This window comes from Pelophylax lessonae (assembly GCF_965119305.1).
Source record: "Pelophylax lessonae genome assembly, chromosome: 4".
Taxonomy (NCBI): domain Eukaryota; kingdom Metazoa; phylum Chordata; class Amphibia; order Anura; family Ranidae; genus Pelophylax; species Pelophylax lessonae.
In genome coordinates, this window is record NC_138771.1 from 119,100,352 (window position 1) to 119,122,061 (window position 21,710).

Here is a 21,710-nt window from a genome sequence, read left to right on the forward strand (position 1 = left end):
ACACATATATATGTATATATACACACACACACACACACACACATATATATATATATATATATATATATATATATATATATATAACACATGAATTAGAATCTAATCAATAATACAATTTTATTATATAATATAATATATATATATATATATATATATATATATATATATATATATATATATATATATATATATATATTATATATTATATTATATAATAAAATTATATTATTGATTAGATTATAATTCATGAGTTTGTGTTTCAAATTTATCACATCTGGGATGTCTACTAGAGTCTTGTTTTGGTCAGGTTTAAGTCTTTAAGTAATTACTAAGAATTGTAGGCCTATAATACATAACGCCAAATTTCCATGAAAAGAATTGTACCGCTTTTGGTACAGCATTCCTGACATGATCATACCGCCAGGGAGGTTAATGTAACAGCTGCACATAGCTTGGCCTTAACATTAACCAATTATTACGTTTTAAGCCAGGAAAAGAGGCCTTGAATGACAAGGTATGCAGAGCAGTCTAAGCCACCAGGAGACATCTAAAACCACCGGAAAGATTCCAATCTGGAGAGGAAAGCATAGAGGAAGGGAGGGAGTGGAAAGCAGGGAGAGAGGGTGGGTGGGAAGGGCAGAGAAAGGGAGGATGAGAGCTAGGGACAGGGAGGGAGCAGAGGAAGGATGGGGGACTTTGTAGTTCAGCAGTGGAGAACTCAGACAGGGCTGACAACACTGCTTGGGATTTCAGTGCAACCCACCATTTTGTGGTGAGCTTATCCAGGAAATTAGGGCCATACTGGCTTTCTGGCAGGACAAAGGGTATTTGTATGTACTTGCAGCATTTTCTGAAGCCCTTTATCTTGGACTGCAGACTAAGTACTGTCTATGTTGTGGAGAATATATGAGAGTGAGTGATTTGAGTAGTTTATAAAAAATATACCTGGGCAGGGCTGACAACACTTCCAGCCAACAAAAAATGCTGTGTGCTGTCAGCCCACAACTGAACTTAGGTGCTGTGTGCATTTCTGACAGATCAACAGATATTTGTAAGTACTTGCAGGGCTTAAAAGCGATAAAATATAATGTGCATGAACAGCAGAAATGTACTGCATACATTTTATTTTTTTTATTTTTTTTTATTTTGCCCTAACATACTCTTTACCTATCCCTGCATTGCCTAGTGGAAAGCAATGCTTGGACCTCAATGATATTGTCATTCTGAGCAGCTGTGCTTACTCCACCAAACATATTGTGGGAGAGTTGCTATTCATCTTCCATGTATAACTCCAATATACATTTAACCAAAAATAAAAAATAAAAATCAACAGCAACACAATTAGAATTCATTTTTATTTATTTAAATTGTAAATATTCAAGCTATTTAAATAAAAAATATTTTCTTTTAAAGCATTCATTTTCAAAATATTCAGTACAGCAGCAAATATATGAGCTTTGCATTAAATATTTAAGCTCGTTTTTTTTAAGAAATATGCAAGAAAAAGTTCATGTAGGTCTGTCTCCATACATGTTCCCAATATGTATTGGGACAATAATGTTCGCCCATTTGTGTATGACTGGGATAAATAGAAATACGGAGCCAAGGACTGAAACCAGAAGAAATGTCCATAAAAACACGCGGTCCAATACTTGAGCCACAAATTTCCAATCTTCAACAACCTGGAAAATGAAATATTATTTCTTAAGTATGAGAAATTGTATGTATGCATTCATCTTTTTAAAAACACAAATATATAAATTAACCACTTTACCCCCAGCCCTATTTCGGACACTTTTTGTTCACAAGTTAAAACCAGTATTTTTTCCTAGAAAACTGCTTAGAACCCCCAAACATTATATATATTTTTTTAGCAAAGACTCTGGAGAATAAAATTTCGGTCATTGCAAAATTTTTTGTCACGCGGTATTTGCGCAGCGGTCTTTAAAACGCCATCTTTTTGGAAAAAATTTGAAAAATCACATTTCACTGCATTTAAAAAATACTAAACAGTAAAGTTAGCCCATTTTTTTTGTATATTGTGAAAGATGATGTCACGCCGAGTAAATAGATACCAAAAATGTTACGGTTTAAAATTGCGCCCCCCGTGGGATGGCGACAAACTACGGTCAATAGAGATCTCAATCTGCGACGCTTTCAATTTATGTAACGGTTACCAATTTAGAGTTAGAGTGTAGCTCTTTTTTTTAAATTATTGCCCACGCTCTGGCAATCGCGGCGATACCTCACATGTGTGGTTTTAACAGCGATTTCAATTGCGGCTCGTCTTGCGTATTCGTTTTTTTTTGTGCGCGAGCTAACGGTGACGGGGGCGGTTAAATTTTTTTTTTTTTTTCCTATTTATTTTTTCTTTTTTTTAACTTTATTACAGGTTTTTAAAAAAAAAAAAAATCTGATCACTTTTATTGCTGTCACAAGCAATGTAAACATCCCTTGTGACACCAATATGTAGTGACAGGTACTCTTTATGGAGGGATCGAGGGTCTAAAAGACCCTAGACCCCTCCACTACACTTCCCTGTATGCAAAACGCCGAAAACGGCATTTTTGCATACAGCCGTTTTTCAAATCTGCCGCCTTTTGCAGCACAGTAACCCGGATGTGACGTCATGGACGCCGCCTCCGGGTTACGTCATCGGAGCCCCGATCTATGCCGTTTCCGGCATTCATCGGGATTCCATCCAGCCGGCGGACGCGCCGGCTGGGTGCTCGGGGCTCCCGGTGGGACGGGAGCCCCGAGCAAAGCTCGGAAGGCGGCGGGAGGGGGGGGGGACGTCCCCTCCCGCCCCCCCGGGTAACGATCGAGCGGCTCCCGAGCCGCATTGATCGTTACCGACGGAAAGCCAACCGTCGGCTTCAAACAACGGTACCGGTATGATGCCTCTAGCTAGAGGCATCATCCCGGTATAACCACTCAAAGTCAGCTGACGTAGGTCTACGTGGCTGGTCGTTAAGTGGTTAAGGTAACAGTTACAATAGTTTAACAAAAGAAAACATGCCTTGTTATACTATGAGTGTCTTGCCTACTTTGCCTTTCTAATTTCTTTGATCAGAAACACACAGCAGCTGTAAAGAATGCAATGTAGAGGACAAGTACTGCACATTAAAGTGGTTCTAAAGCCTTAAGGATTTTTACCTTAATGCATTTATGCATTAAGGTGAAAAACCTTCTGTGCTGCAGAATCCCTCCCCCTCAGGCCCCCCTTATTCTTACCTAAGCCTGATCTGATCCAGCAATGTGCATGGGAGCAGCATCTCTCGCCACTGTCTCCCTCCTCTGATGGGCAGATTGATAGCAGTGGGAGCCATTGGCTCCCACTGCTGTCAAACAAAGCTGTGCTGATCGAGCAGAGGGTGGGTCCGAGCCACCTGCTCTGTGTCAATAGACGCAGACAGGGGGGCTCGAAAAGAGCATGCACGGGTGCCCCCATGGCAAGTGGCTTTACATGGGGGCACTTGCTGAAGAGGAGGAGCCTGAGGCACCAACGGGGGACCCAAGAGGATTAGGATGGGGGCTGCTCTGCGCAAAACCATTGCACAGAGCAGGTAAGTATAATATGTTTGTTTAAATTTTTTTTTAAAATTAGGCTTTAGTATCGCTTTACCTTTTCAGCTATGTTTTAGTTAGTGAAGAACCTGTGAAGCGAGAGTTGGACCTATATACACCACTTGTAGCACAAGATGTTAATAAGGCCTGTTTCACGCAAGCTTCAGCTTGTATAAGAGCAGTGTGAACGGCAAGCCTTGACAAAGCATTTTCAGAGTTTTCAGAAAGCTTTGTTTAAGCTTTTAATGTACCATTCAACTCCAGTTTTTAAATCTTGAACACAGATCTTAATGGGAGTGCTGACTGGTACTTTAAACAAGGTACTAGCAGACTTCAGCACTTCTTGAAGCTTTTTGAAAGCATGCTGAAACCTGCTAACAGATTGTTTAACCACTTTAACACTGCTCACATTGCTGCTACTACAGCAATGTGGCTCGTTATCGTCCAGCGACGTAGACCTACGTCGCTGGACTCCGCCCCTTGTGGGCGGCGCGCACGCACCGCCGGAGGCTCGCTCCCGCTGTTTTCAGTCACAGCGGGAGTCGGGCCCGGGGAGGAGCGGCGACGATCGCCGCTGCTCTTCCCCGATCATCGGGGAATCTAGTTTGGGGATCCGCCCGCTTGTGTAAACAGAGCTGGCGGATCTCCTCAGTGACAAGGAGTGACAGATTGCAGTGTTCAGCATAGCTGAACATGTGATCTGTCCTTGTGTCACTCAGTCAACCCCCCCCCCCCACACGTTAGTAAGCACCAGGCATACATTAACCCCTCCCTCTCCAATAAAATTAACCCCTTCCCTGCCAGTGTCATTTTTACAGTAACAGTGCATATATATAGCACTGATTACTGCAGTAATGTCACTGGTACCCCCAAAAGTGTCAAAAATGTCAGTCAAGGGTCCGATCTGTCCGCCGCAATGTCACAGTCCCGCAAAAAAAATCGCAGATCGCCGCCATTACGCGTTAAAAAAAAAAACACCAAAAATGACAGAAATCTTTCCCTTAGTTAGTAAACGCAATAACTTTTGCGCAAACCAATCAAAATACGCTTATTGTGATTTTTTTTTACCAAACATAGGTATCAGAAAACAAATTGGCCAAAAATTTAAAAAAAATTAGATTTTTACATTTTTTTGGGGGGAATTTCATATAAAAAAATGTTAAAAATATTGTTATTTTTTCAAAATAAACGCTCTTTTTTTGTTTATAGCGCAAAAAGTAAAAATCGCACAGGTGATCAAATACCACCAAAAGAAAGCTCTGTTTGTGGGAAAAAAAAGGACGTACATTTCGTTTGGGTACGGTGTCGCACGACTGTGCAATTGTCAGTTAAAGTCGCACAGTGCCGAATCGCAAAAAGTGGCCTGGACGTAAGACAGCAAAATCCTCCGGTGGTAAAGTGGTTAAGGTGCCAATCAACACTCCCATTAGGATCTACAATCTAACATTTACAAACTAGAGTTAAATGGTACTTTACACGCTACAACAAAGAAGCTCATGTGAAACGGGCCATAATGACATGGGGGGGGTGTGGAAGGATTTTTTTCATCCTTGTTTTGCCTTCCTCTGGAATTATGAGTTGATACACTTGGGTAGACATCTGTGTTGTTTTAGCCTAACTACAGTATGTACCTTCAATCATCATATCAAGTATACAGCAAACTAAGTTAAATGAGTTAGGTTTACAAAGCGGGATGATCAAAAAAAAAATTAACGGATTCCCCCATCCACACAAGCAAAGTGGATAAATGAATCCTCCACTGTCAGAATACACTGATCAGTGTTGCAGCCTATTGGCTGCATGCGTTGATCGAAGGAAAATTTTCCAGCATTTCCATTCAAGAGAAGCAGGTTGTTAGATTGACTTCTCTCGAGCGGGATTGGCCAAAGAAGGATCAAAATTAGGCTGGTCCTTGCTGAACCAGCTGATTTTTGATCCATCTGTTACAAGCTTTATTAAGCTACGTGAACATTCTCAAAGCCGTTAGTAAATTGACTAATGGCTTTGAGAATGTAATGGTTGTAATGGTCATCCATGGTCATGGACACTGCACACTAGTTTAAGAAACTACACTAAACTACGCTGGTTGAACAAAGAACACCATTAAACTGTGATGTAGACCAGAGTGTTGCATCAACCCTCAGGTACAGACTCAACCAATGCACCCTAAGCAAGGGCAGAGGATCAGTATTTGGTGTTGTCCCTAATCCGGAGACCACTCCTTCTTCTTTGGAATAACAATAAGTTCTGTTCATGACACATTTTCTCCTTGCTTTTTAATTCCTTCTTCTTCTTTGGAATAACACTAAGTTCTGTTCATGACACATTTTCTCCTGGCTTTTTAATTCTTGACAAAGCAGACACTGAAATTATGAAAGCCTATATGATTCTTGTAACCTAACTGAACCTACATTACAGATCAAGATACCTGTATCATTGGTGTATGGGAGTTGGAAATACACTTAGATAATTATGGACGTGACCAGGGACCTGCACTGAAAAACTTTATCTAGTCTAGGCCCAGCTGCAGTTGCAATGAGGGGTCTAATAATCATTAATTCATCTAACACCTCACCTACAGTATTTTTTCAGGGGTTATAGGTGCTCATTTTATTGAGGAAAACTTTGATAGTATGGGCCTTAACCATTTTTGCTTAACCACTCTACTACCACCGCCTAACAATTGTTATGATGGTTATTTATCCAGTGCTGTTTATAAATGGCACTATATAAAGCACCACTCAGTGGTTGTTTCACCCAAATGCCAGTGAACTGAACCATCTTCTGATGGTCTTCAGACACTGTGTTTAATTACTAAAGGCAAATACACTGTTCCACATTGAAGTAAAATTGCACTCTGCAAGAGAAGTTTCCCCACAGCTTAGTGAATGTGGTGAAGCTTCAGTTTGCAATCACAGCATTTTTAGCTTACACATGATTGGATAATAGAAGTAAGCAGAGCATCACCCCATTCATTAAGCTTTGGGGACAAAGCCCTTGCAACTGCAATTTGTCTTTAGTAAATTAACTTGTCTGTGTGCAGAGCCAATCTGAGTGGCTCTGTGTCTTGTCTTTGTAGAAAAAGAAAAAGGTTGCACTCCGTCATGGAATGAAGTTGCTTGAATTTATTGAAGTATCGTCATGCCAAACATCCAAACAGACAGGAACTGTTAACGTTTCACAAAGATCTCCCTGCTTGTTCGAAGTGATCACATATGTAAACAATATAGTGTTTACATCTGTTGACCACACCATTACACTTACAAAAGAGGAACAGAAATGTCAACTAAAGCATAATGCCTTAGTCCCCTTTCACACTATCCGTCTGTCGGTCCGCCGATTCCCCGCTGAGCAGCAGGACGACAGCTGTGTCTCCGTGCTGTGCGCAGAGACACAGCTGTCAGTTCCCCATGCATCTCTATGGGGGAAATTGGATGGGAACAGACCGTCGGTCCGTTCTCATCCGATCCCATCCGATCCGATCCACTGGATGGAAAATAGGGTTTCCATCCGTCCAGATTTGACGGAGCGGATCAGGTCGGATGTCAGCGGACATGTTTCCGCTGCCATCCGATGCCCCATAGGAATGCATGGGGGGACCGTTCAGATCCGCCAAAAAAACGAACAGGCGGATCTGAATGGTCCGCCTGTGTGAAAGGGGTCTTAATCAAAGCAACAGCAGCAAATAAAGCTTAACTCTTTCACCTCCGAATTCTCTCCTACATTATTGATCTCCAGTCTGTTTCCATGTGATCTGTATATTAACCTCTTTACCTGCATATATGCACATTAACACCACCATTTTCATCTTCCCAATGTATTTGATCTGTACATTAAACACTTTGCCTTCTCCTCCCTTTGTGTATGACCTTTATGCTGTTTATTGTGCAACATTACCAAGTTTCCTTTTTAGCCCCTAAGTACCAGCATGTTTTTTATTTTCAAAAAACCATGGCAAAAATCATACTCAATAGAAAGGAAACAATATTTTTTTTTCTAAAAAAGGTAGGATTATTTTTTCTTTAAATAGGTAAAAAAAAAGTCATATCATAACAATGCATATTATGTATATGTTATGTATATGTATATTACTTGATGTGAAAATCAAAATGACTTTGTGCAGATAATACATTTTTAATACCTGTAAACCATCCATCACTTTGTACAAAAATTAGCAAGTGCAACTTTAACATGTGAACTACAATTCTAAGCATAAACTATAAAGTACCCAGTGCAAATTTTGGCCAGTGCAAAATGTTTTGGATATTTGCACAATATGCTGATGTGATCCACCAATGTGCAAACAAATCAATGCTGTGTAACCAATAGTTAAAAAAAAAAAAAAAAACAATAGTCCAAAAATACTCTCAGTGCTACTTTGTTGGGTGCAGATATTAATAACACAATATTAATTCGTTCACCAATCTTCTGAACACTTAGCAAATCCTCAAACCTTTGATTATATGGGTCTTACACACCTATTTTTTATACACTGCCAGAGCCAGACCACCAACCCCAGTTTTGGGTACAAGTTGAATCAGGAGAGGAAATAAGCTCACATAGCTTAAAATTGTTTATTAAAAGTCAAACATAAAAACAAATCATGGTACCAATACCTGCACTTGATAAAAATGCTTGTATATTCATGAGAGTGCGGCTCCACCAGCTGACTGCTGTGTGTAAGTGGCCGCTCCACTGTGTGGTAAGCACAAACCTCCCTTTCTCATAGTTATACAATCATTACCCTTACAGTGCTTCTGATGGTGTCTAGAGGAGGAAAAGTGTAGGGCGTAGGGACCCATGCATTGAAAAGACTGTTCATTAAAGTAGACTTCCAGGCTAAACCGAACCAGTCTTAAAAAACACCAATGCTGACTAACCTATGTAAGAAAGATGTATATGCTTACCTATTTTTAGCCCACTTGGGTCCGGCCATGTAATCCATCTCCCCTTTGTCAGACAGCAGCGGCTGCAAGGGAGAGGAGGGAGACAGATGGGTCATATTAAGCCTATGTGTGACATTACTGCTCCACGGCTTTACCAAGCATTGTCGAGCACTCTCTCTTCTCCCCCGCAATCACCACTGGCTGACATGGGATCACTTGACCAGACCAGAACCCACTGAAAATAGGTAAGTATATACAATACATCTTTCCCACACAGGTTAGTCAACATAAGTGTTACGTGAGGGGAGCTGGACTGAATAGGTTTAGCCCAGAATTCTACTTTAAGTATCGATCAATGTTTGTACAAAACTACCCTTATGATCAGAGTACAAATATTGTGGAGCAAAAAGGCTCTATGTAATGTTAAAGTCCGATGATGAATGGGGAAACATTTACAGTTAGTCATCTGTATTACCAATTGGACAATAAAGGAGCAGTACTACACTGATGAGTTCATCTCATTGCTGTCTCCTTTTGTAAGCATGTATGTATATTAACCTCCCTGGCGGTATGATTCTTTTGGATTTTAGGTGCTGAAAGCGGTACCATTATTTTAGGTGCTGAAAGCATGTAATTCTTTTGAATGAGCAGCCCAAACCAACTGTATACATTTATTATACATATTATATATATGTATATATATGTATGTATACATATATTATGTATACATATATTATATATATATTATATATATATATATATATATATATATATATATATATATATATATATACGTATATATATATATATATATATATATATATATATATATATATATAATGTATACAGTTGGTTTGGGCTGCTCATTCACAAGAATTACGTGTATATATATATATATATATACACGTGTATATATATATATATATATACACGTATATATATATATATATATATATATACATATATATATATATATATATATATATATATATACATGTATATATATATATATATATATATATATATATATATATATATAATATGTGTGTGTGTATATATATATATATATATATATATATATGTATATGTGTATATATATATACGTATATATATATATATACTGTATATATATGTATATATATATATATATACATATATTTACATAAAAAGTACAGTAAAACTGCAGGAAAGGGCACTGGGGGGCAATGTAATGTGATTTTATTTTGAACGATATCAGTGTGTTTGGTGCATTTTACATTCGAATTTGCCGCCGGTTCCACCCCCCGGCGGACGTCACGTCGCCGGAGACGGAAGCCGGGGCTCGCAGACGATCGGGAGAGAGCTCCGCCGCCGCACACCGCTCGCAGTCTTCGCTGGATCCCGGAGAAAAGGTAAGTAAAACCTCCTCCAGCATCCAGCGATCTTCTTAGCGCTACCCCGAGTGTGACTCGGGGTTACCGCTTTTGGCACTAAAATCTTACCCCGAGTCACACTCGGGAATACTGCTAGTAAGGTTAAGACTGACAGCACACTGCAAAGTGCAGCTCTAACTCTACCACTCCAGTATGAGCCCTGCTGGGCAGATGATTATAGGTTGTTTTTTTTTTTTGTTTTTTGTTTTTTATATATGCCACAAAATTAATAAAATCAAATGTTTAGATAAATTATTTTTCAAAACAATAATGCAATTTTTATGTATGCTTTTAATTGTTAGAACTTAAAAATATCCTGCAATGCTTTAGATATTCTTTGAAAAAAGTAAGAAGGGTTGTACGCTGGCTGTTATGCATTAAGTAACAAGGACATTGCTGTTGGCAAAAATGGGATCTTTGACTTTCCATTTCTCTGATGTTCATTGACTGACACAGCTCCTGATCTTCTTAACCTTTGGGTTATACTGCCCCCTACAGGAGTAGGATACTAGGCAGAAAAAAAGTCTGGCTACGCCTATGGGCATTCCCAGGAGGTATAATCCCTCTCTCTGCTATACGTACTCAGTTTTTTTTACAAGCAGTGTCAGAAGAATTACAACTCCGCAGAGGTGTGGGTGCTGTGTCCGACAATGAACATCAGAGAAATGGATTTTATGGTAAGTCAAAAATCCTATTTTCTCTTTCATTTATTGACGGACACAACTCCCAATCTTCTTAACCACTGGGACGTCCCAAAGCAGTGTTAAAAATGAGGGGTGGGTAACTATAGCCAACTAGCCAAATTAGGCAACAGGAGCTCAACCAAAACAACTGAAGCTCACCTGAAAAAAACAATACACCCTCAAAGAGGACCAGGTCCTCCAAACAGCAGCCTGCAAAACCTTGGGGCCAAAGGAAACATCCACCTCATACAACTTTGTGAAAGTGTGCACCGATAACCAGGTGGGCGCCTTGCAAACCTGCATCACTGACCCCTAATGACGGAAGGCCCAGGAGGCACTGAGCGCCCAAGTAGAGTGTGCCTTGACAGGGAAAAGAGGAACCTGACCCTTGATGGAATAGACCTGAATTACTGTCTGTCTGATCCATCTGGAAATGATCGCAGAGGAAGCGGACAACCCTTTCCAAGGCCCATCCGTAAGCACAAATAGGGAGTCTGATTTCCTAAAAGACTCCGTAGCTGACAGGTACACCCTAATCACCTGGACCACATCCAAGGCATGCAAAGCAATTTCCTTCAGATGTTTTGGCCTGGGACACTGGGAAGGCAACACAATGTCTTCATTCAAATGAAAATCAGAGACAACCTGAGGAAGGAACAATGGACAGGGGCGAAGAACCACCTCATCACTGTGAACCACCAAGTAAAGGTGAACGACAGGGTAACGCCACCTATTCCGACACCCTGCGTGCAGAGGTAAAAGCCCCCAAAAAGGCCACCTTCTGGGACAGTGTAAGCAGGGGAATCTCCCTAAGATTCTCAAAGGGAGGCTTCTGGATGACTGAGAGGACCAAATTGAGGTCCCAAGGCAGCAACAGAGACCGCACTGGAGGGGTCAAGTGCCTCACTCCCTGAAGAAAAGTACGCACCAAGGAGTATGTGGCGAAGGGCCGTTAAAGTAAGACCACTATGGCTGACACCTGACCCTTGATGGTACTCAAGGCCAGTTTCTGCTCAACCCCCCGTTGAAGTAAGGTCAAGAACTGAGCCCCTGGAAAAAGAGCGAGGGTGAACTCCAGGAGACGCACACCATGCACTGTACATCTTCCACGTACGGTGGCAGATCTTCCTAGAAGTAGATTTCCTAGCTTTTAACAGCGTTGGAATCACCGACTCAGGCAAACCTCTATCCATCAGCACCTGGTGTTCAACAGCCAAGCCATCAAAGCCAGCGACTGTAAAACAGGAAGGAAGATCCTCCCTGAGAGGAAGCTTCCAACAACCATTTGCAAAAGATCGGTGTACCAAGCCCAACGAGACCAGTCCGGGTCCATTAAGATGACCGGAATCCCTTCTGCCTCAATCCTGCATAGAAGTCTTTGCAGAAGCTTGAGAGGAGGCAAGGCGTAAGTCACATCATACTGACCCCCACGGTGCCACCATTGCATCAGTGGCATCCGCTAGAGGATCCTGTGACTGAGCCACAAACCTCTGCAACTTTCTGTTGAGCCGGGACGCCAACAGATCCACTTTGGGGATGCCCCACTGTAGACACAACTGATGAAACATCTCCGGATGAAGGGACCACTCCCCTTGGTCCAACGCCTGCCGACTAAGGTAATCTGCTTGCCATTTTTTCACCTCGAGAATGTATATGGTGGAGACTAGAATGAATCGTTCTGCCCACCTTAGAATGCCGGCTACCTCCAGAGCCACAAGGACACTTCTTGTGCCCCCCTGGTGATTGACATAAGCCACGGCCCTGGCATTGTCCAATTAAATGCGCACTGGACATCCCTAAAGATGATCCGTCCAATGTTCCAGGCCCAGTCTGATCGCTTGGAGTACCAAGACATTGATCGGTAGTCTGAACTCTTCCAGTGTCCAGACCCCCTGAGCAGAAAGTTTGCAGAGGATGCCTCCCCAGCTGGACAGGCTGGCATCCATGGTGACCAATGTCCAATACAAGGGGAAGAAAGATTTGCCCAGCCAAAGCGCTGAAGAATAAAACCACCATATCAGGGACTCTCATTCCTCGGCTCAGCCAGATCTGATTGTCCAGAGACTGTAGATTCTTGTCCCATTTGGCCATAATCTCCCTTGCAGGGACCTCGTATGGAACTGGGCAAATGAAACCGCCTTGAAGGTAGACACCATCAGACCCAGCACCCAAATGCAAGTCTGGAGCGATTACTATCTGCTGGACAGCAGGAGAGGAATTATAGCCTACAGTTTCGGGAGTTTGTCCAGAGGAAGGCACACTCTGGCTTAGGCCCAGATAGTCCAGCTTTGTGGATGCAGGTAGAGCAGACTTCTGAAAATTCAGAATTCAGCCAAAAACCCTCAAACTCGTAAGGGGATTTCCAGGTTTTCCACCAGAGCAGTAGGTGACTCCCCTCGCAGAAAGGAGGTTGTCCAAGTAGCCCAGTACCGCGATCCACCATTGGCGTAACAATGCTAGCACAGGGGCCAACTTTAGTGAAGACCTGAGGAGCAGAAGCGAGATCAAAGGGTAACAACACAACTGATAATGCTCCTCTCCCACGGCAACGCGGAGGAAGCGCTTGAGACCGACACTTATTGGAATGTGAAAGTAAGCGTTCTTGATGTCGATGGAGGAAGGAAAAATCCCCCTGATGCAGGGAAGCCACCACCGTGCGAAGAGACTCCATTCTAAATTTCTGCACCCGCACAAAGCATTTCAGCGCCTTGAGGTCCAAAATTGGACACACCCTGCCTTCCTTCCTGGGGACTGTAAACAGGTTTGAGTAAAACCCCTGAAAACATCTCGAAGTCAGAACCAGGACCATCACCTTTTAAACTAAAAGGTCTTGCACTGTCCCAAAAAGAGCCTGTAAGTGGATCGGGGGCAGTAGTTCCTTGGAAGGAAGAACCTTACCGGAGGGTAACTAAACTTGATATTGTAGCCGGACTGAATGACCTCATGGACCCACCTGACTTGTACCAGGGGAGTCCACGGGTCCAGGAATCAGCGAAGAGGTCCCCCCACACCAGACACGGGTGAGGGCACACTTTCATGCTGAAGGGGCCTTTTCTGCAGGTTTGGAGAAACCCACTCTGGACTTGCCAGACAAAGTTCACTTGGATCCTCCAGAGGAGGTCCCGAAGAGCTCCGATCTCTTATCAGTCGACCCTGAGGGACAAAAAACATCTTATGAGCCGAGAAGGAGAGCCCAAGTCTATGACGAGGGTCCTTACCTTTGGTAGCCTGCGGAAGAAAGGTACTCTTCCCTCCTGTGAGACCTTTAATGATTTCATCCAAGGTAGCACCAAACAGGTGATCTCCTTGAAAGGGAAGATCAGTCAAGGCCTTTTTAGAAGTCTGGTCCGCAGACCAGCATTTGAGCCAAAAGACCTGCCGAAGGACCACTGCAGAAACAGAGAGCTTAAGCCACTAGGGGAGCCGCATCCAAAGAGACATCACAGATAAACTGCAGCCCTTGGACCAGCTGGTAGTAGGGTTAGGGGATACTGCGCTTCTGGGAAGTATTAATGGCTGATCTTGAAATAGATATTTAAGTGAAAAAAATTTGATTTAATATATAAATTAAGATCCCTCAAAGGATGTAAACAAAAATTATGTTTGTTTATATAAAGTGCTTCTATACATAAGTGTAATCTATACATAAATTAGATGATAAAAAAAAATATATATATAGTACTCTTATCTCCATACAAAACCATCAGGTGTAAAGTGCATTAGTGTACTCCATAATTTCAATAAATATTAAAATTAACGTTCTTATCTCAATATACAAACTTATAATTAATCAAGTGACAGGTAAAGTGCAGTGCATTAAACAAAGCAATAGTGCATAAAATCATTCAGTCCTTTATCGGGTGCCACAGGTGACCAAAAGGATTTTTTCAGGTGAAAGATAATATATATCCAGGTAAAAGAAATCCCAAAAAGGAGTTGACCCTCCATTTAACACTGTGTAGAAAAAAATGTGGGGTGCTTCTTCTCTCTTGTATACCCCTCTGGGTGTGCTAATCGCTCACCTCTATATCTCTGATCGTGCGCCGTGTTACAAAATCCCGGAGCTCCTCTCCACTCCTATTCTGTGTTTCAATGGATGGTGGTACTCAGACTGCCTAGCATGGAACAGCCTTCTATATTCTCCAATGGCCAGCCAATCTCAAAATCAAAAAGCTTACAATAGTGCAATATTGTCATAAACCATCGACTTTATTTCAACAATAGATTAAAAACACTCACATTTGTGATTCGAATAGTGCGCCTTAGGTTAGGTAAACAGGAGAGATCGCGGTCCTCACTTCCGCGTTCATACGTCACTTCCGGTTAAGCGTCCCTATGCGTTACGCCACTTCCGCTCACGTGGCTTCTTCAGGGGATTCTCCCCACATTTTTTTCTACACTGTGTTAGGTGGAGGGTCAACTCCTTTTTGGAATTTCTTTTACCTGGATATATATTATCTTTCACCTGAAAAAATCCTTTTGGTCACCTGTGGCACCCGATAAAGGACTGAATGATTTTATGCACTATTGCTTTGTTTAATGCACTGCACTTTACCTGTCACTTGATTAATTATAAGTTTGTATATTGAGATAAAAACGTTAATTTTAATATCTATTGAAATTTTGGAGTGCACTAATGCACTTTACACCTGATGGTTTTGTATGGAGATAAGAGTACTATATATATATATTTTCTATCATCTAATTTATGTATAGATTACACTAAAGCACTTTATATAAACAAACATAATTTTTGTTTACATCCTTTGAGGGATCTTAATTTATATATTAAATCACATTTTTTTCACTTAAATATCTATTTCAAGATCAGCCATTAATATTTCCCAGAAGCGCAGCATCCCCCAACCTTACTACTAGCCTTTTACTGCATGGTTGTCAGTACCGGTACATGCAGCATTTGGGAAAGGTCCATTTATTATATACCTTGCCTCAGACAGCGCGTGACTCATACCATAATACTTATAACCCTGGACCAGCTGGTCCGCCAGCTCAGCAAAGGCAGGGGGAGCTACTCCCCCTCCAGGTCACGGCGCAAAAGCCTTGCCTATTCGGTCAGAGTCTGCGACACCAGGGCAATGGTGAATATAGGCGTCAGTGCCGAACCAGCCAGGGTGTACATATTACGGGCCACAGCCTCCGCCTTCCTGTCAGCTGGGTCCTTAAAGGCCGGGGTCTATTAACCGGAATCATGGTTGCCTTGTTTAATCTGAAAACCGGAGGGTCCACCACCAGTGGAACAGTCCACTTATTAAGAAGGGACTGCTCATAGGGGTATCGCCTAGAAAAATTGCTAAGGGACCCCAAGGGAACGCTTTGGTCCTCCCCACTATTTAGTGACAATTCTGTCAAAATAGGAGGGGAAAGGGAACACCTTTTCCGCTCTAGATGGCTTGTGAATGCCAAAGGGAACCTGTGCCTCTGCTGCAGCTTCAGCTGCGTTCTCCATCTTTAAGGTCTCACGCACAGCTACAATCAGAGCGTCCCCTAGTGCCTTTTCATACGCGGTTGCAGAAGTGAAGGAATCCTCCTCACTATCTGAGGATTCAGGGCGCTTGGTCGCAGATCCAACACGGTGACTAACATCCATAGCGGCCGAATGAGGTTTAGGATCTGAGGAGACAGATGAGGCAGGGGAAGGCTGGGGGTGTTTTTTGCCAGCCCGTCGCCCAAAAACCACCTCCACCCGGGACACCAAGAACTCCAGAACAGCCGTCAGTGCATTGATGAATGGATGGGACCCGGAGGGCCCCGCAGCCTCAGAGAGGGGATCAGGTGGAGAGATGTGCTCCAAAGACTCCATGAGTCAATAGGGGGACCCCACAAAAAGGTGCAAAAACACTGCTAAATGACAATCCCCCCCTGTTCTGGCAGCCCTCCCGGTTACCAGTCACAGAGCACCAATTAGTCCTCAGTAGAGAGGGAGAGGACCCCACCAGACTCACTACCCCACAGAAACCAGGCACCGCAGCTACCAGGAGAAACTGAACTGCATGAACGGCGATCAGGAAATGAAAAGATCCAGGAGGATAAGGAGGGACTCCCACTGCCCAAATCACCACCCAGAGTGCTCCACTGTCATGGCCTCCGCTAAGTTCAATGGCAAACCACCAAAAAATGCCCGCCGGACTACACAAAGATGGCCGCCGTGCATTAAGCACACAGGCTACAAGAAAATAGCAGCCCTGCGCGGCACCACGAGGCTCCCAGGGACCCGGGAGGGATCCCTAGGCCTCAGAAAATGACACAGACAGGAAGAGGGGGCCCTGGAAGGAGCCCCCTCAAGTAAAGCCCCCCCCACAGCCAATCCCCCGGTCCGCACCCCCTGCCCCAATCACCAGCTCAGCACCCTGCCCCCACCCTAGGAGGTGGACTAAGCCACCCCACAGCCCCAGCGTCAGTGGAGGGGGGGCGGACGGTGGGCGAGATGGCCCACAGGGACCACCAGAAAAATGAGGGGTGTGCCTAACAGGAAGGAGGGGAACCCAGGGGTCCAACTGTCCCATGGAGGGGCCCACATGATTGTAGATCTCATAGGAAAAAAAATCCAGGACAAAAAAAATTCTATCTAATAAGAAAAAATTGCCAGGGCCAGAGATCGCACCAAGACACTAGGTACTGTGGCAGGGCAAATGGATCCGTGGTCGACGGAAGATACGTGTCACCGAGGTTCCTGGCCTCGGTGAGATAAGAGCCGGTAATTCTGTGTCAGCAGCAGCTAGTGCTGTTTGACATTTTTCTATTTTAGTATGGCTGCAAAGCCGAATCCGGGCCGGCTCTGACTGCTCCTGGGAGCAGTCAATGTGTGGGTGGGTGGCTGCTCCCCACGCTCCAGGCCAGGTCTTGCCTGGGGTTTATAAGGCAGACAGCCTAACAGGTGATTGAGAATTATCTCCATGCACCAGAAGGCTGTGGAAGTGAGTGCTGAGGCTGGAAAGGTTTCAAGCAGGTGAACTGATCCGTTGCTGTGTGTGAACAGCACCAAAGAGACACAGGTGAATGGACTTGTTGCTGTGTTTAAAACCTGCCTTAAAGACTGTCGTTTTCCTTTTTGTTGGGTGTGAGTTAACACCAAGAAAGACTGTTACTTTTGTGTTCCTGAAGTGTAAATAAAACACTCCTGATTTACTTTGAAGAACCATCTGTTTTGCCTCTATACTGCACCCGCAAATCCTACCTACCAGAGCAAATCCCCACATTTGGTGCTCGGATGCGGGCAAGCGCAGTGAGGCTGGCGTAAGACGCCAAAATATTTTTGTTCTGCTGAACATGACTGTACATGTCCTATATTAAGCCTGCTAAGCTGAGGCCACAGGAAAAGATGGAGGAGATGATAAGGCAGCTTACCCAGGTCAGTTTAGGACAACAGCAGGCCTTGGAGCTACAGCGGGAGACTAACCTGCAACAGCAAAAAAGACATGAGGAGGCTATGCGTGCACAGCAGGAGACTAATCAACGGCTGCTGCAACATGTGTTGGCTTTGGAAAAGTCTGGGGTGTCTCAGGGAAAGCATGATGTCCAGAAAGCGGTCCGTGCAGCAATACCTAAGATGGCTCCCACGGATGATGTTGAGACGTACCTCGCCATATTTGAAAAAGTGGCGGTCCGGGAGAAGCTACCCCGTGACCAGTGGGCTGAGGTGGTCTCTCCGTTCCTGGCATCCGGACCCCAGCAGGTGTTTTTCGATTTGACAGATGACCAAGCTGCCGACTACCCGACCGTAAAAGGTGAGATCCTGGCGAGACTGGGCGTAAATGTCTTAGTCCGCGCTCAGCGAGTGCATCAGCGGGGCTAAAAAGCGGCCGAACCGGCCAGGCCACAATATTGCGATTTACTGCACAGATTGCAAAAATGGCAGCAGCCTGATCTGTTAAAGCCCACTGATATGCTGGACCGCTTGTTGGCTGACATGTTTTGGAGGGCCTTGCCTTATCCCCTCCAGCACTGGATCGGCCAGGCTTCTCCTGACAATGCTCTGGATATGGTTGACCTGGTGGAGCGCTATGAGGCCACCAAGAACTTGCAGGGATGTACAGGGGGGAGGGGGCCAGTCAAACCCCGGAAATCTCCGCCACAGACCCAACGCTTGGTGGCAATGAGACACACTCAAGACGTACTCCCTGTACGCCCGGCCCCAATAGTCTGCTGGCGGTGTCAGGAGCCAGGTCATGTGAGGGCTGAGTGTCTACAACAGGACGAGCCTATGGAGACTAACTATGGACACCGCCACTCGTTGTATGCACGAAAGCTATGCGCCACAGGCACTGGTGAGGTGATAGACGGTAACCATCTGTGTCAGGTGGAAGTGGGAGACACTTTGGCGGTGGCTCTGCTGGACTCAGGAAGTCTGGTGTCCCTGGTAAGAACGGCTTTAATACGGCCTGCTGAGTATACCGGCCGCAGAGTCGGGGTCGTATGTATTCATGGAGACTTAAAGGACTATCCCACAGCGCTGGTAACTTTGTCCACAGCGGCCGGCAAGTGGACCCATGAGGTGGCTGTCGCTACCAAGTTGCCACATGAACTAATACTCGGAAGGGACTTTCCAGGTTTTCCAGCGCTGTGGCCTACGGTTAAAGGGTCTGACAAGCCTGAGACAGGGACAACCCTAGCAGAATGGCCTGGTTCCAGTGCGAGGCCAGAGCCCTGGGAGCCTGAGTCCGAAGGGCCCTCGGTAGGGGTGACCACAGCTTCTGTGATAGAGGGGGACACCACCCCGCTAAATGTAATGGTGGGAGACGTGGAGGACTTGCCATCCGGCCCTGAGTTGGCAGACCTCAATGTCTCCGGGGAAAATTTCGGGACCGCACCACACCGGGATACGTCCCTAAGCAGGGCCTGGGAGAATGTTGTAATCATTAATGGTAAACCAAAAAACCCTAGGGCTGAATTGATGTTTCCACGTTTTATTGTTCAACAGGAAATGTTGTATCGAGTGAATCAAATCCGGGGTGAACTGGTTGAACAGTTGGTGGTGCCCACAGCGTACCGCAAGCTTGTTATGGAGCTTGCCCACCAACATGTTCTTGGGGGACACTTGGGGTGGCAGAAAACACAGGACCGAATACTACAGAGGTTTTATTGGCCCGGTGTGTTCAGAGAAGTGGAAGAGTATTGTAAGTCATGTCTGGTCTGTCAGATAACTAGCGCCCAGCCCCATTTCCGTAGTCCCCTGATACCTCTCCCAATAATTGAGGTCCCATTTGAACGAATCGCTATGGATCTAATCGGCCCTGTTCCAAAATCTGCCAGGGGTCACCAACATATTCTAGTCATCCTTGACTACGCCACTCGCTACCCGGAGGCGATACCCCTGCGACATACGTCCGCAAAACTTATAGCTAAGGAGTTAATGGAAATGTTTTCCCGGGTGAGACTGCCTAAAGAGCTCCTGACTGACCAAGGGACACCGTTTATGTCCAAGGTTATGAGAGAACTCTGTAAGCTGCTCCACATAAAACAATTACGTACATCCGTCTACCATCCCCAGACAGATGGCCTGGTCGAGAGATTTAACCAAACATTAAAAAACATGTTAAAAAGAGTAGTTTCCAGGGATGGTAAGGACTGGGACCTGCTTCTACCCTATCTGATGTTTGCAGTGCGGGAAGTACCTCAGGCTTCCACGGGGTTCTTGCCCTTCGAACTGTTATATGGTAGGCATCCTCGCGGGTTGTTGGATATAACCAAAGAGGCCTGGGAACAACAACCCACCCCCTACAAAAGTGTTGTTGACTATGTCACCCAGATGCAGGAATGGATGGAAAAGGTGATGCCCTTGGTCCGGGAACACATGGAGGCAGCCCAACGAGCCCAGAGTAGGATCTACAATCGACAGGCTAGGGTCCAGAACTTTAACCCGGGTGATCGGGTAGTGGTACTAGTACCAACAGTAGATAGTAAGTTCCTAGCTAGGTGGCAAGGTCCCTATGAGGTGCTCGAAAAGATAGGGGAAGTAAATTACAAAGTACACCAGCCAGGGCGGCGGAAGCCGGAGCAGGTGTACCACGTAAATTTACTAAAGCCGTGGAAAGATAGGGACTTGTCCGAGAACGACAGCCCCCAGCCAGGGTTTCTAGGTGAAAAGGGTCCAGCCCCTCCTCTTGAAGCCTGTGAAGCAGTAACCTCGGTAAAAGCTGCAGATAGCCTGTCCTCCAAACAGGTCCAGGAAGTCAGGGAGTTCATTAGTCGGAACACAGATGTGTTCTCAGACCTCCCTGGACGTACGTCTCTAATCCTACATGATATTGTCACTGAGCCCCGGGTCAAGGTCCGGGTAAAGCCATATCGGGTACCCGAGGCTCGGCGACATGCTATTGAGGAAGAAGTACAACTCATGTTAAAACTCGATGTTATTGAAGAGTCTAAAAGTGAATGGGCCAGTCCTATAGTCTTAGTACCCAAACCAGACGGGACGTTGCGGTTCTGCAACGATTTTCGTAAGCTAAACGAAATCTCCAAGTTTGATGCGTATCCCATGCCCAGAGTAGACAAGCTGATTAAGAAATTAGGCCAAGCCCGATATTTTTCAGTGCTAGACCTCACCAAAGGGTACTGGCAAGTACCCTTAACGGAGTCTGCAAAGGAAAAAATGGCTTTTGTTACTCCTCAGGGCCTATATCATTATAAGGTGTTACCCTTTGGCCTGCATGGCGCCCCTGCCACCTTCCAAAGACTAATGGACATAGCTTACCTGGACAATGTCGTCATCCACAGCCGGGATTGGGAAAGTCATCTGCCCAAAGTGCAGGCGGTAGTGGATGCCCTTAGGAAGGCCGGGCTAACCGCTAATCCAAAAAAGTGTTTAATAGGATTAGAAGAAACTAAATACCTGGGGTATGTGGTTGGGCGAGGAGTCATCAAACCCCAAATAAACAAAATAGAAGCCATACGTAGTTGGCCCCGACCAGTCACCACTAAGCAGGTCAGATCATTCCTGGGAATGCTGGGATATTATATGAGGTTCATTCCCCATTTTGCCACCTTAGCTGCTCCACTGACAGGGCTACTAAAGGGACGAAAGTCAGTCATGGTCCACTGGAATGATAAGGCGGAAGAGGCCTTTTCCGCTTTGAAGTCGGCACTATGTGGGTCCCCAGTGTTGGTCACACCAGACTTCAAGAAGGGATTTATAGTACAGACCG

General features: G+C 44.6%; 1 protein-coding gene across 2 annotated transcripts in view; it reads right to left on the reverse strand.

The window, feature by feature from the left end:
• Positions 1-1,420: 1,420 nt before the first annotated feature.
• Positions 1,421-21,710, reverse strand: part of CHRNA5 (cholinergic receptor nicotinic alpha 5 subunit) — a 65,988-nt gene continuing 45,698 nt past the window's right edge. For both annotated transcript variants that reach the window (XM_082255639.1, XM_082255640.1), the window contains one exon: positions 1,421-1,682. In XM_082255639.1, the coding sequence (XP_082111765.1) occupies positions 1,509-1,682 (174 nt within the window). In that variant the 3' untranslated portion in view covers positions 1,421-1,508. The remainder of the gene's footprint in view (positions 1,683-21,710) is intronic.